The sequence below is a fragment of the Balaenoptera borealis genome (assembly GCF_965194805.1).
Source record: "Balaenoptera borealis genome assembly, chromosome: 13".
In the NCBI taxonomy this organism is placed as follows: domain Eukaryota; kingdom Metazoa; phylum Chordata; class Mammalia; order Artiodactyla; family Balaenopteridae; genus Balaenoptera; species Balaenoptera borealis.
The window spans coordinates 54,470,581-54,486,994 of record NC_138870.1 but is presented as its reverse complement, the minus strand read 5'-3'; the positions used below and the strand labels follow the sequence as shown (position 1 = coordinate 54,486,994).

Below are 16,414 nucleotides of genomic sequence, written 5' to 3'. Positions count from 1 at the left end.
GGAAGATAATGAGTTTGGTTCAAGCATGTTAAGTCCAAGGGTAGATGTCTGGTAGACAGCTGTAGATATGAATCTAGAGCTCAGAAGAAGAGTGAAAACTGGAGATAAGAATTTGGAGATCATGGAAATGTAGGTGTAAATCGAAGACATAGAAACAATTAAGATACCCCAAGAAGAGAGCAGAAGCAAGAAGAGCAGACCAGAAGTTGTATCCTGGAAACATCAACCTTGAAGGCAGTGGTTCTTAACTTTTTTTTTTGAGTCATGGACTCCTTTAAGAATGTGATAAAAGCTAGGGTCTACTCTCCCCCCAGAATAGTCATATACATATAAACACAAAAGCTATGGATTCTCTAATGGTGTATGGGCCCACATTCCAAACTCGTTGTAAGGTGCAGTTATAAAAAGAGAAGCATGTGAAGGTCATAGAGAAAGACTGATCAGAGAAGGAGACAGAAAATCCAGATTGTTGCTATGTATAGGTCAAAGAGAGAGAGAAGTTGATTGTGTTAAAAAATTTAAGAGAATACAGGAGAGATTAAGGCAGAAAAGTGCTTAATGGATTTAACAACTTGGAAGTCATCAGTGACCTTTTAGGAAAACATTTTAATAGTAATGAGAGAAAAAGCCATACTCTAGTGAGCTGAAGACCGATGGGCAAGAAAACCAAAGCCACAAGTATAGCCTCCTCTGGAAGCATCATAATAATGGGAAGGAAGAAAGATAGCCTGGTAGGCACAGGGTTGGGTTTTTAACCTTTTCATCACATTATTATAGATGAGAGAAGATGACATTATTGATGGAGCCAGTCTCAGAGGATGTGGGAAGGAAGCAGGATGGAATGTGGATGTGGCCTATTTGTAGGTAGACGGAAGAAAGTTGAGAGAATTCCTATCTAGCAGTCTCTGTTTTCATTGTGGATAAGATATTGTCGTCAGTTGAGTGAAGACAGCAGGAATGGGGCAGAGGACTGGGGGATCTATGGAATTGTGTGTAGGAGAAGGGAGAAACTAGGGATGTTTAAAAGAATTGCGCAGGGGTCCTCGGAGACGACTGGAGTTGGCCACATAGATTTAGCCAGTCCTCAGATTATGGGTTTTCAGCACCAGTAGTCTCCAGGAAATTGCTTCAGTTCTGTTTCTCTTTTTCTTAAAGAGGGATGATTGGTGCATGGATGACTAACAATTTTATAACAGCAAATATCCAGAGGAGCTTAGAAGATTTAAAAGGCTAATTGTGCTGTATGTTCGAGGCAATGGCTTTTTCTGAAGTATAAAAAAATTTATAGTGGTGACTATTATTTGAATCTTTTGCTAGTAAGACTAGTTCTCTAAATTTTGGACTTTGAAAATCTAATTATAAGGTTACAGATTTTTTTTTCCTCTTTGGCTCTTAGGTAGGAACAGAACAACTGGCCATTGGAGGATATCTTGTCACATAGTATTCTGATATATGAAATTGAAATGATATGAACAAAGAAGTCAAATTAAGGCATATCTCATAACCATTAACAAGTTAGTTTAATGCATTTTTTTAAAACATAAAGTTAAGGGAGAAACTCTGTTTTTTCTGGGTTTTATCAAAGAAGTTAATACTGTCCATGTGGATTCAATTTAAAAAAAAATTAAAGAATTGCAGAAGCAATTCTTTACCTGAAGCTTAAACTAAGAAAAATATGACCTAATATTAAATATTTTAAAAGCCATCACTGAGAGTATCTCCTGACATTTCTAAGTCCATTAAAAATTTCAGACACTTTTTATCAATAGAATGTAATAAATATATACCTCTAGAGATAAATTATAAAGAACCCTGAAAGAAATGGAATATTAACTTTGCCTCTTTTGAGCTACTTATATGTACTACCCAAATTTATTGGTACACTTTATAAGTGTCATTCTGCCCCCCAAAAATGTGATACGCTGAAATATACCACCAAGTGAATTATGTGAAAGAGAATAAGGGGATGAGATACTGATGAAGAATAAACGAGGTATAAGGGTACTTGCACAGTTTCTAAATTATTATTAGAAAAATAGCTCTTAGCACATTCTCTCCCACCCACCGCCTCCGTGAATACCCGATGACTGCTTCTGAAGCTTTAAGAAAAGAAATATTCAAATATAAATCTTGAGATGTGAAGGAAAAAATAGAAAAAGTATTCCTTTTCCTTTGTCAGAACTGAACTCTCCCTCTCCCATCTCCTCTAGAACACTTGCATTCATACTGCTGCTTTATTAGCCCTTCCATGGTCTCCAATAATTATTCTTAGTGTCCAGGAGACATTGTAGCTGTGCTCCTGAGTTCCTCCACACTGTTTTTTTCCCCCATACCTCCTGTATAGACTGTCCCTAGCCCTCAAAGTGCCAGCTGCACCACTTGTAATGATGTTTTCTTTCCTCAGTCCCTTACCTTACCCCACGCAATATTGCCCAATACGGTCCTTCTTCCTACTGCCCAGTTTTTAGGTTGGCACTGACCCATAACTTTGCAAATGCTTGAATTAGGGCAGGCTTATTCTGAGAAGGAGGTACTCGTCCCAGAAGGCTTGAGGAATAAAAAGAAATGAAGCTTTCAGAAACCCCACTGCTGTCGATGATCTCAGAGAGGCAGCAGTGAGCGGTCCTGAAGAGAGATCTTAGTTCCGTGCCCAGGAATTGAACCCGGGTAGCCTGGATGTAAAAAAACCAGGAATCCTAGCCGCTGGACCACCAGGGGCTAGAGGCTAAAGACAAAATTTCCCTGGCTCTTATCCCCATTTGAAAGCAAGAATGTTTCAAGGAGGTAAAAAACAGGTACAAAGTTTATTATCAGAGACACAGCGTAACATGTAGGAGAGCACACAGATAAGGAGTTTGTTTATGTAAGACAGAAGCAAGGCAGAAATACACACCCAGAGAGAAAGGGTATGGGCATCCTTCCTAATGCGGAGGAGCGCAGTAAGTCAGAAGCTAGGCAGACATCCATACCCAGAGAGAAAGGGTACGGGCGTCCTCTCTAATGAGGACGAGTGCAGTAAAGAGGTGATTTAAATCACTTATATAGAACAGTCCTTCCGGGTCTTTGTTTACCTTTGGACAATTATCTTGTTCTATTTTCCACACTTGACTGGTCCTAGGATCCTCCCCAACATGTGTGCGCAAATTTTTGCTAATATGGATCCCACCGCAGAGGCCTGTGGAGCGTATGTCCACACTTATTATGAGGGTGGCGCCCCCTCCCTTTTTCACCCCCAAGGAGCTTTGCTGTGCATGTGCAGACGGGGAAGTTTTCCTTGACCTCGGCAGTGGTCATCTTATCTCTTTACTTCAGCAGAGCTCAGCTTCTGGAGTCTGGTGAGAACAAAGCTTCAATTTTACTCCACCTGACAAACACCAGCCATCCAGCCCAGGGGCCCATCTATCTCCTACCCTACCAACATTGCTCTTTCCAAGGAAAATTTTGGCAGTCTGGTGAATGTGTGCTGAACGGGGCTGTATTTTGTTTAGAGCCTACATGGTCTTTACACTGATACCCTTTTTTTCAGTCTTCAAAAAAACTTTAAAAAAACCTTTTCCATTCTCTAATGCTTTGCTTTTCTGCTGCCTTGTTATATCCCTCCCTCAAAAAAATTAAAAAGAAGACAAAACCTAACTTTTCATTTTATCTAATACAAAATAGCAATATAGCTAGCTCTCTTGCATTGCTTTCCTGTCTTTAGGAATCTTAAAAGAGAGTGACTAGCCAGGGATTTGTCAGATAACCGGGTCTGTTTCTGGTTTGCATGAGCGATGATGGTTCCAAACCCTAGGAGGAAAAAATGGAAAATGTCTTAGATATTTCAGATTCATGTGAAGCCAAACCGTGTGATCTCCTGCCAGTTTTAGTTTACAAAACTCTTGTGGTCCCGGGTGTGTTTACTTGGACTTTAAGTTTTACTATTACCATTATATTCCAATAACTTCACTCCCTCAACCAGCCCACTGACTGTGGTCTATTCTAGTGTGTATAAAAACGATTACTAGAACAGAAGAACTAGGCTGATTGAAATTCTCTCCTTAAAAATGTTAATTTCAATGTCAATTTAATCCAAGCCAGCGACATAATTAAATAACTACTCTGCATGAGAAGGTGCTTTTTCTTTTTGTTGTTGAAACAAGTTCCTCTTAGGGCCAGTTTCAAAAGAAAGCAGGAAAAAAGTCATTGTTGATATTTCAGTGACATTGGCAATTGCATATTGTAACTTACAGAATGCAAAATTTATGTAAGTTTATACAATTTTACAAAATTTATAAACTTTTTAAATTATATAAATTGCATGTCGTTATAATTATATATATGTAACTTATAGGAGAGATGCAAGTGGGAAATATGAACCAGAAGAGCATTGGACAGTCATGTTTCAGAACTGGACCTTGTTTACACGATTTGCTTATATTCCTTCTGGGAGCCTGATTGCCAAGGTTTTGTCCCCAAACAAGCATAAAACGGTTACAAACTATGCCCAGATTGGCTGGATATCAAATGTCAATGTTTGTTTGATTGCTCCTTTCTTCTAAAATGTTCTCTATTCTCTATGTATGCTGCGGTGACTGCCATACAGCAAAGTAAAAGAGAATCTTTTGACCCATAAAAGTAATTTAGCAATTGCCAAAACAGAGAAGCTGCTGCCTATCAGTAGAATCAGAGGCTAATGCCACTTCACCACAACAATGTGTTCTGGAACGCAGTGGGCTTACACATCTGGATGTTTCTTGGTAGGTCATTCATTCATTCAGCAAATATTTATTAAATACCTTGTGCCGTGCACAAGGCTGAGTGAATCTCCAACAGAGTTTTGGAAAAAAAAAATATAATCCCATCCTCAACACAAAGAATCCAAAATGTCTATGAGAATACATGATATACACATGTGAAAAGTTTCATAATAATACATGGCGGTACATGTTTAAGGGCCAGGCTGGTTTAAGTCCTATCACAGGTCAGTATAGGCCAAAACACTGGAATACAGGTGTGGCTCTGGTATGTACAGAGCAGGCCAGTTGAGCTCCATCAGTGTATCCCTGTTGGGGAGTAGTAAGAAATAAAGGAAATGTGGAGCCAAATTGTGGAGGACATTCAAACAAGCTAAAGGCCTTATCCTGGAGATAAAGAGAGACAGGAAAGGATTGTGATGTGGCAAAAGTGATACTAATTCAAAAAGATACATGAGCCCCTATGTTCATAGCAGCACTGTTTACAATAGCCAAGACATGGAAACAACCCAAGTGCCCAACAGATGATTGGATTAAGAAGATGTGGTTTATACATACAATGGAATATTACTCCACCGTAAAAAAGAATGAAATACTGCCATCTGCAGCCGTGTGGATGAACCTAGAGAATATTATGCTTAGTGAAATAAGTCAGACAAAGAAAAATACTTTGTATCACTTATATGTGGAATCTAGAAAATAATACAGGGACTTCCCTGGCGGTCCAGTGGTTGCGATTTCGCCTTCCAGTGCAGAGGGGGATGTGGGTTCAATCCCTGGTTGGGGAGCTGGGATCTCACATGACTCGCGGCCAAGAAGCCAAAACGTAAAACAGAAGCAATATTGTAACAAATTCAATAAAGACTTTAAAAATGGTCCACATCAAAAGATAATAATAATAATAATACAAATAAATGTATATACAAAACAGAAACAGACTCACAGATATAGAACACAAACTTGTGGTTACCAAAGGGGCGAGGGAAGGGGGAGAGGCAAATTAGGAGGATAGGATTAAGAAATACAAACTACTATATATAAAATAGATAAGCAACAAGTATATACTGTGTAGCACCAGGAATTATACCCATTATCTTGTAATAACCTATCACGGAATATAATCTGCAAAAATACTGAATCACTATGTGGTACACCTGAAACTAACACAATATTGTAAATCAACTATACTTCAATAAGAAAGTGATGTTTTCATTAGATATATTGGCTTATGTTATGGCAGATATTTTAAAGAGGCAGGATATTTCAGAAATGTTACAGTAATGCCACCTTGAAGAAATAAAGGTTGGGTGAGGGTGAGCAGTGGGAATGAAAGGAAGAGACAGAATCAAAAGAGATTACGAAAAGAGAAAGGAGAAGATTTTGGTGTCTGGCTATCGGGAGAGGCAAGAAACAACCCTAAGGTTTGGTGCCTTTATTATGGAAAAATGATAATACTGTGGACAGATGCAAAGAAAGCAGGTGGGGATGGTGCTTTGTGAATGAGGCTCCGTGCTGACACAGCACGCCATGACGTGGTGTGAATGGTTCGCGCTGAGCATCATTGCTCAGAAGGAACTATTCAGTACTTCAGTCTGTGAAAGTGCAGGAGTTTTATGGCAGAATGTGAAGAGTGAAGAGCCGAGGCTTGAGTCCGAATGATTTTCTGAGACTGTGAGCTGAGAGGAGACTTAATAAGGACATGCAGGAAAGTCAAGATGTGGGAGAAGAATCAGCGGACTGTCCCAGAATCCAAGGATAAGGAGTTGTGAGTTTGAAGGATGAAATTTTGCAGAGAGGTAACAAGAAGAATGCCGAGGAAGAACGTGAGATCTGGCATTTTTGGTCTAGACATTCAGGTGTCAGATTATTTTAAGCATTGGGCATGCTTATTCGTTTTGTTTGGGACTTCAGCATTGAACTATTTTCCTTTCTTGCTTATTTTAGATTTCTTCTTGCATTTCACATACCGTGTAGGAGCTATTTTATATCCCTTTAGTAATTCTCATGCTCAGGGCCTGGCTAATCTGAACATACTTGTATGCTATAATAGTAGGTTGTTGTGACAATTAAATGAACAGTGACTAGAGTATAATGAACACTCAGCAAAAATTATTTGTAAAATTTCAAACTCTATGGCAGTATGTTCTGTATTTTTTAAATATATTTATTTATTTATATTTTTTATTTTTGGCTGCGTTGGGTCTTCGTTGCCGCGCGCGGGCTTTCCCTAACTGTGGTGCGCGGGGGCTGCTCTTCATTGCGGTGCGCAGGCTTCTCATTGCGGTGGCTTCTCTAGTTGCGGAGCACGGGCTCTAGGTGTGCGGGGTTCAGTAGTTGCAGCACACGGGCTCCAGAGTGCAGGCTCAGTAGTTGTGGCGCACGGGCTTAGTTGCTCTGCGGCATGTGGGATCTTCCCAGACCAGGGCTCAAACCCATGTCCCCTGCATTGGCAGGAGGATTCTTACCCACTGCACCACCAGGGAAGTCCTGTTCTGTATTTTTAAATCACCTGAAATTTCTGGAGGGACAAATACGATACCTTTATTGTTTAAGTTTTCCCATGAACACAGGCCAACATCGTAATACATGAAGTTAAAAGAGGTTTGAGAGCCATGGTTTTATGAAGAACCTTTGATTCTTAACTCAGAGGTTCCTGCAATTATTGTGCTTATTAGATTAAGTGTACACCATAAACTCAGAACTTCAAAGGTGGAAAAGAAATACTGGATTCTCTCCATTCCTTCCAATGGTTAATGCAATTCTCTGCTTCCTTTCTCCATGTCTACCCAAAAATGAGTGCCAGAGCAAAGGCCTTATGAGTTATCCCATTTTGCTGTTTAAATGATGTCTTCATCTCTTCTGGAAGGAACAACTCTAATATTCAGCCAAGTTGCTTGGAAGCAAGTTAAATGGCTTCCGGCCCTCCTTTCTTGATAATATTTGGGTGTCTTTTATACCTCTCTATGAAAAGAAAATTTACTGCGTGGCAAACCAGGCCAGCAAGATTTCTCAGCAACTTAATTTAGAAGTGAATTATTCTTCTGAATAGACCCATTCTTTGTTTGAATACAAGGCAATCCTTTCATGTGTTTCCCAAATAAGCATCCTAGTTACCGCTACCTGAGTTTCCACTAGTGTCATTTAATGTAACAGAATGTACTTTTTCCTAATAGAGGTTTTATGCTCTCCAACATGCCACCTCCTTATTGCAGTTCATGCTCTGAGTTACTTTTATCTCAATAATAAATCTGCAATTTGTGAAACTTGTTCCCAAACTTTAAAGCTAGCTCTCTGTTCTCTTTGGCATAGAATTTAGGTTTTATTTGCCCCAAAATAAGTCTTTCCAGGAGAGAGGTTTGGGACTAAGAATGTTTATTATAAATAAAGTAAAAACAGAAAGTCCTGTCTAGGAGTTATAATATGACATTAATAAATCTATCACCTCTTTCATCAGCCATTTTCTGTGATTTTGAGGGAAATATTTAAGCCCTTAAGCTAAATGAGGAATATATTTCATCTCTACCTCATGGTGATGATAGTTTATTTGTAAAAATATTTATATGGTATTGGCGGTTTTGATAGATTGCTTTATAATGAAAAGGTGAAACTTTGAAAGAAGTCAGTGTTGAGATCAGACAAAGGGTTGGTCAATTTCTAAGTGGTTTTCAAGTTGGAGTTTTTAAGAAGGCAGTGGACATGAACATGGACAAAGTCCTTTTGAAAAATATATACCAGGTATGAAGAAAATTATATACTTTAGAGATTATAGCATCATCATCTCTAAAAAGAAAGCCAAATAAGTAAGAAGGTTTTCTCTGGCAGCTGCCTTTTGCTGATAAGATCCGAAGAAGAAACTGTTTTGACCAGTTCCTTGTGATAGTCTTAGAACTGTAGTAGAAAAGCCATGATGTTTACTGATTCTCAAAGAAATCAAAGGGACACCCTAAAACCTGTAGTGTAAAATTTGTGATTGATAAGATCAGAGTATTGGCTTGCCAGAGAAGTTCATTAAACCTAGCTGCAACCTGTGGCGAGGCCATGCCAATGCTAATTATAAACTCTCTGGAACTGAATATAGCGCATTCGTGCTTCCCAACCTACTTTACGTGACCACACTCAAAAGCAACAACAGGAGACCCAAAGGTTCTATGAAGTTATATTTCTGGACTGAGTGAAATTCTTTCAGTCCCACTTTCTGTGAACATCATCAAAAGCTTTTGAAAGAGACATTCAGGATCTGCTTAAATACCGAGTGTTGTTTTCTGGAAGCACACTTTCAGGGAGACTGCAAGAGATTTAAATACATTGTTACGTGAGCGTGGCCCCACTAAACAGAAGCCCAAGAAGAATATTTCAACTATGATCAGAGATTTATACAAATACAGCCAATGATTATCATCAGCCACACAGAACTGAAAGCAGGGTATGTGATTAATGTCTGTTGTTAAATAAGTGTATCTATTTCACTATAAAAGGCATGGAACCACATATAGAAAATTTGGAAAAGAGAGAAAAAGGAAGAAAATCAGTTACTATCAATCCTACACAGTCATGCAGGGCAGGAAAAGAGACGCAGACGTAGAGAACGGATTTGTGGACACAGGGTGGGAAGGGGACGGTGGGACGAAGTGAAGAGAGTAGCACTGACATACATAACACTACCATGTGTAAAATAGACAGCTAGTGGGAAGCAGCCACATAGCACAGGGAGCTCAGCTCAGTGCTCTGTTATGACCTAGAGGGGTGGGATTGGGGGGTGGGAGGGAGGCTCCAGAGGGAGGGGATACATGTCTACATACAGCTGATTCACATTGTTGTACAACAGAAACTAACACAACATTGTAAAGCAATTATACTCCAATTTAAAAAAAAAATCCTACAGTCATTTTTTTAATCTTGGTGTCTAGTCTTTCATCCTCTTTCTTATTAATGCAAAAAAATGATTTTAAAAACTTACTGAAATTATAGTAGTTTTTATAAATGCAATTTTAAAATACATCATCCATGTAAACATAGATTTAATTTATAACGTGAAAGGTATAATTATGGAGCAGCAAATGATAACATTATGTGTTATTTGAAGCAATATAGCTACTGAAATGTTTTATTTTCAACATATTTGCACTGTCCATTCAGCTCTTTTCCATTGTTAAATGTACTATAAATACAAATATTTCGAATATTTTGGCATGTGGAATTTCACAAGTGGTTGTTGTGTTATTGTTGCTAGCTGATATTACTGTACTTGGTAATATAAATAACCAAAAGTTATTAATTACAAGGGCATACGGTGCTAAATCCCTTCATAATACCAACCATGATATGCTTTAGAACAAAAAGGGGAATGACAAATATTACCTAGTAAAGTATAGAGGGAAGCACAGCTGGTGGAAGTCATTTACAACACCTAGATTCACGAAACGCCATCTAAGGAGTAGCCCACTTTTAATAGTCGTTGATTTTCCTGAAGGGACATAAATAATGTTTTCTTTTTCAAAGGAATTCATTCCAATTGAATGACCTTTCCTGATGACACTCCTTTCATCAGAATTCTTGCAATCCTTCCCTTAGACAGGGTAGAAATTAACTGTCTTATGACCCTTTATCCTCAGGGCCCTCCTAGTGAATGAATTTAGTAAAATTAATTCACACAACTCTTTTTACCCACCCAGGGAACCTTTCACAGTGGTCTTCTGGAACCACTGACACAATTCAAAGAAGCGGTTGCAGAGGGAATTTGGTCAGTGAAGGTGCCCCTTTTGACCTAGTGAGACCTGCAAGTGCTTTTCAACTCACTCCAGGCATGGACAGTGTCCCTATAGCTGCTGAGATTACCCTCTTGCATTAGCACCCTCATGGTAAAGTCCTTAATGCCTAATACATTTTTATTGTGACTTAAGGCAGAAAGTTGTGTCAATGTCTACCATATATCTCTTATATCTTGCACATTGGAAAATAAATTTTATACTGCATATAAATTTTTATACTGCATATAAGAAAGGCTGTATTCTTTTTTAAACCTCTTCCTAGCCCATGTTTATGTAATCAACTTAATTAACCCATCCAAATTCTGGATATCTCTACAGGTAACTGCAGAACCACTTAATCTGCCTATCTTTCATTTCAGAATCTGTGCTATTTATTGATTGTTCTTTATTCCTAAGCAAGAACACACTGTTTCCATCACAAACCGTTTTAATAATCCAGCTGAGAATCAGTTAAGCATCAAAGCTCTACAGTGAGATTATACATCACTACTTTCAATATTTCATGGCCATTCAAGTAGCAAGAATCATTTTCTCAACTAGACTCAGTGGGAAAATGAAAATGTTTACAATGTAAAGCTTTACGGCTTGTTGTCATATTGAAGAGGTGGTTTTTACATTTTTAGACTTTTCTCTCCATAATTAAATTGAAATGTTAAATATAAACCTTCCAAAGGGAATGATACTGAAAAATAAACATTAACACCAAGATAATTAAATTTTGGACTTTCATGTCTTCTTTTGCCAATAGGTTGCTGCTTTCATTATCACTTATTTATTACATCTTTCCAAATTCTGGTCAAAGACTCACATCAGATTTGAAAAGAATTAAAGAATGACCCAAGAAGCTGAGATGGATTTTCTAAGGGCTAGTTGAAGATTGTTTTGACATCACCTGTTTCCTTAAGAGAAGTTTTCTCAATCCTTTTAAGCTAAAAGGCTACCTTGTGAATATCTTGGATATGTGTTATTAATATTTTTAAAGAATCACTTCTCTCCAAGCAGAGTCTAATTCTAGAGTTCTAAAACCCAGAAGAGAGAGTTATGCCTACACAATATTTTAAGTGTCGTGTGCTCCAGAATTCCTGTAGTGAAAAATGTCAGTCTTCCATCAGAGGGATGATGAATTGAGAAGTGCCTTCCCACTCTCTGTGGTTTCCATGGTGCTGACTGTCAATGCCTTTTGTTGTAGGCAGAATACTTCTATGAATTCCTGTCCTTGCGCTCCCTGGATAAAGGCATCATGGCAGACCCAACCGTCAATGTCCCTCTGCTGGGAACAGTGCCTCACAAGGCATCAGGTGGGTGGTCTTTGCCTCAGAGAAAGGTTTACACTTAAAATATAATAGCGATGGGAATAATATTTTAGCTCCATATGTCACCCATCAGAGAGATTACAGAATGTTTTCCTGAAGAGATCTATTGATTTTAGGGCAAATCAGTTGTTATGTCCCTATTTCCTTTGGGCAAAAGATTAGGATAGGCGTGAAGAAATGGAAGTTTTACAATTTCCTAAAAACTCAGTTCATAAATGATTCCAGATTAAAAAAAGAAAAGTCACTATGTGAGATATACTTGGCCAACAAGTGTGAATTAATGTAGTACATATAAATGTGGCAAAGTAAGTGATCGAGAGAGAATGGGACAAGTCAAGAAAAACATCCCCTAAATGAGCATTGTATTGAATAGGAATTTGAAGTAGAGAGGAGACATAGAAAAGTCAGAGAAAGGGGTTCAGTCTTTCAGATCTAATCATCCTTCTCTACTAAGAAAATCCAGTATGCAGTTATTTGTTTAGAACTTTTCAACTTACAAAACACCAGTTCATGCATTATCTAATTTGTGTTCTGGGAGGGAGTCAAGGCCTGAATTACAGCTCCATTTTACAAGTTAGAAAATTGAGGCTTGTGAGGTTTAACTGACTTTTCCAAAGTCATGTATTAGTAATAAACAGTGGAGCTGAGACTAGAGCCCAGGCTTTATGACTTGTAGAAAAATACAGAGATCACTTATGTAACTTATGTTACATTGAGTATATATATTTTTTACATAATTGTAGTAATATTATATATTTGGTGTTGCATAATGATTTTTTGGCTTTTAACATTTTAACATAAGCATTTTCCCATGTCATTACAGATTTTTCCAAAAGTTATTTTTAATGCCCTTATAATATTCTGTTTTATGAACATACCGTAATTTATTTACTCATTCCCTTATTGTGTTACTTAGATTGTTTTTAGGGTTGGCATACTAGAAATATCACAGTAAACGTCATTTTTAAAGTAACAGATGGTCAGTAGCCCTGTTTGTCTTATTCACCATGACTGCCAACACAGGGCCCAGCATAGAACAGGCTCTCAGAAAATACTTGTTGGATTCATGTGTGTAGCAAAATCTTAAAGTTCATCTCATTATTTTGTTAAGAATAGATTCTTAGATGTAAAATTATTGTGTCAAAGGATATGAACTATGAACTTTTTAAAAGGCTCTTAAATTGCCAAAATGCCAAATTACTTTCCACAAAGGTTGTGCCTATTTTCACCCTGGCTAGCAGTGTTGGAGAGTGCCTGGCTTACTAACTTCATCAACATGTGTTATTAATCATGTTAGCTGTTTTGCTGACTTAAAAAGTGAAAAGTGGTTTCTCAGTGTTCTTTCAATTTGATTTTTAAATTCCTATGAGGTAGGAAGTTATTTTCTTGTATCTGTTAGGCAGTGTAAATGTCTGTGTGCCGTGCTCATTTTTATATTGAAATACTGTGGTTCTTCTTATTAACTTGCAAAGCTCACTATAAAGTACTGACTGTTGATTGCAATTTTTTCAATTTATGTTTTATTTTATTTTTTTGCGGAGGGATATGCAGAGGCTTTAAAATCCTGTGTGGTCAAAACTATCTTTTCCTTTGTGATGTTTTTCCTATTACTTTTATGCTTGGAAATTAATTCCTATTCCAGAGAACCGTTAGGTGATAATTTACACATGCTTTTAATATTTTATAAAAATTTATTTTGGCAGTAGTATGAGGTGGGCTCAACCTGAATTATTTTTCTGAATTGTCAACTTTTCCAGTGTAAGAGGTTGGACTGACTCAAGATATGCTCTTTATTTTACAATAAGTTTTTTATAGATAAGAGTTGGTTTTAGAGACTACTGTTTGTTCTAATATTATAATATTTATAGTTTTATAATATATTAAAATAATTGATAGCACAATCCTTTCTCTTAAAAAAGAAGATTAGTCTTATTCTTTTAGAGGAACATTAGAATAATTTGTCAGACATCAAATGAAGATCTCGTTAGGAGCTAATTTTTTTCTTTTCCATTAGGGTTTATTATAGGATATTGAATATAGTTCCCTGAGCTATACAATAGGACCTTGTTGTTTATCTAGTCTATATATAACAGTTTGCATCTGCTAGTCCCAAACTCCCCATCCATCACTCCCCCACACCCCTCCCCCCTTGGCAGCCACAAGTCCATTCTCTATGTGAGTCTGTTTCGTGTATAAGTTCATTTGTGTCATATTTTAGGTTACACAGATAAGTGATATCATACGGTATTTGTCTTTCTCTTTCTGACTTACTTCACTTAGTATGATCATCTCTAGGTCCATCCATGTAGCTGTAAATGGCATTATTCCACTCTTTTTTATGGCTGAGTAATATTCCACTGTATATATATACCATATCTTCTTTATCCATTCATTTGTTGATGGACATTTAGGTTGTTTCCATAACTTGGCTATTCTAAATAGTGCTGCTATGAACAAAGGGGTGCTTGTATCTTTTCAAATTAGAATTTTCTCTGGATATATGCCCAGAAGTAGAATTGCTGAATCATATGGTAGATCTATTTTTAGTTTTCTGAGGAACCTCCATACTGTTTTCCATAGTGGCCGCACCAACTTACACTCCCACCAACAGTGTAGGAAGGCTTCCCTTTTCTGCACACCCTCCCCAGCATTTATTTGTAGACGTTTTAATGATGGCCATTCTGACTGGTGTGAGGTGGTACGTCATTTTAATTTTGATTTGCATTTCTCTAATAATTAGTGATGTTGAGCATCTTTTCATGTGCCTGTTGGCCATCTGTATGCCTTATTTGGAGAAATGTCTATTTAGATCTTCTGCCCATTTTTTGATTGGGTTTTTTTTTTTTATATTGAGCTGTATGAGATGTTAGTATATTTTGAAAATTAACCCCTTGTCGGTTGCATCATTTGCAAATATTTTCTCCCAGTCTGTAGGTTGTCTTTTCATTTTGTTTATGGTTTCCTTTGCTGAGGAGCTAATTTAAATTGATGAAATAATCAGGAAATCAGGGACGCTTACAGAGTCCGTTTTCAGGTTGTAGTTATCTACTACTTCCAATGTATCTGTATTGCCACATCCCAGCACTGTAAGAGCTGGGGACTAAATAAGCACAGAGTTTCTCTAACTTCCTGGCATAGGTGCCCATGTGGGTATAGACAGGAAGAGTGTGAATCTGAGTTTCTCTTGGGTCATCCCAGTGCTGCCGATATGACTCACAGCCCTCCCAGAGGATTTACTTCCAATCCAGATGGGTTTAAGTTCTAGGAAGCTCCTCTGAAGGAAAAAGGCCTTGGGTTCTGGAGGTACACTCACCTAAGATTTGTAGCCTCAAGGATATGAATATCCCATTCCAGATACATGGGCACCCCAATTCCACTCAGATGATAATGCTAGTACTATTGCGTACTGCTACATCATGGAGACAAGAAAGTTCTTAGAATATGACCACCAAATTCTTGGAATAGGGCATTACTCAGTCTCATGCCATGTCACTTGGTGTTCCTTTTTAGTCGAAGATAATTTTCTATAAAATTTTTCTTGATCATATTTGTTCTTTTTCTTAAGTGGTCAGGGGTAAGATAAATACATAGCATGTCTCTCAATTTCCATTTCATATTTTTGAATTTTTCTTTTGTCTTTTTCTGATTATTAAAGAAGTACAAACTCATTTAGCCCATTAAAAGGTATTAATTAATTGCACAGTTATACCTGCTCAACTTAAAATAAATCTTGAATTTTTGGATTTCTAATCAAATGCTTATATCCAAAATCTTCCCATTTTTATCAATTTTTTGTGTCTAGTAAAAAAAAGCTTACTGAAATTCTACTTCTTAGGATATTGAAGCAGTAAGGTTTTGAATATATGATATGAGAATATTTTAATAGGTCATGTTTAGAGAAAACATCATTTGCTAATAATTTAGAATCTTTCATAAAATGTAGAGGAAAAAGTGGATGATACTTTGGGCAAGGTGAGACTAAAAAGAACAAGCCTGGGATGAGGTGACTCATGCACATGTGTGTGCGTTTATACACACACACACACACACACACACACACATTTACATGGACAACCCCCCCTCCCCCCACAGAGATCTTTTTGGAGGCAGATGTAGGATTTGTTTGCAGAAATGCAGGTGCAAGAAGTTTATGGGAATTTTAGTTCATTTCAGGGCAGTTATTCATTAGCCTCATTAAGCTCAGTCCCCCCAGCGTGAGCAGTGAGGGTAACTTGAATTATTAAAAAGTAACCAAATCAGTGTGTCTTGCTCCTAAGCATCCAGGTACCGTTCATTACTCTGCTGGTCTATTTAATACCCTCAAGCTGCTAAGGTGTTCTTTCATCCTACAGAATCCTATATGCCTAAGCGTTGCATGAAAAAGAAAACTCTTGATCTTTAACAGTTATGAAGTGCCTGCTTTCTGGCATCTGAAGAGAACAAAAACAGGAAATACAAACTGCAGGGTGGTTCAGCAAAATTCCTGAGTTGGATAACGAAAAACAGTTTCCATCAAGCCAAGGCTTTACCTGTTGGCACACTCTTTCTCTGTCATCCCATGAAACCAACAGAGCAGGGGTGTTTCTCAACCAAGACCATC

The 16,414-nt window shown here is 37.6% G+C and overlaps 1 protein-coding gene across 1 annotated transcript in view; it reads left to right on the top strand.

Annotated features, from left to right (window-relative positions):
- Nucleotides 1-16,414, top strand: part of WIF1 (WNT inhibitory factor 1) — an 85,025-nt gene that overhangs the window by 36,237 nt on the left and 32,374 nt on the right. Inside the window, exon 3 of the mRNA XM_082351269.1 lies at nt 11,691-11,799. Coding sequence (XP_082207395.1) covers nt 11,691-11,799 — 109 coding nt within the window. The remainder of the gene's footprint in view (nt 1-11,690; nt 11,800-16,414) is intronic.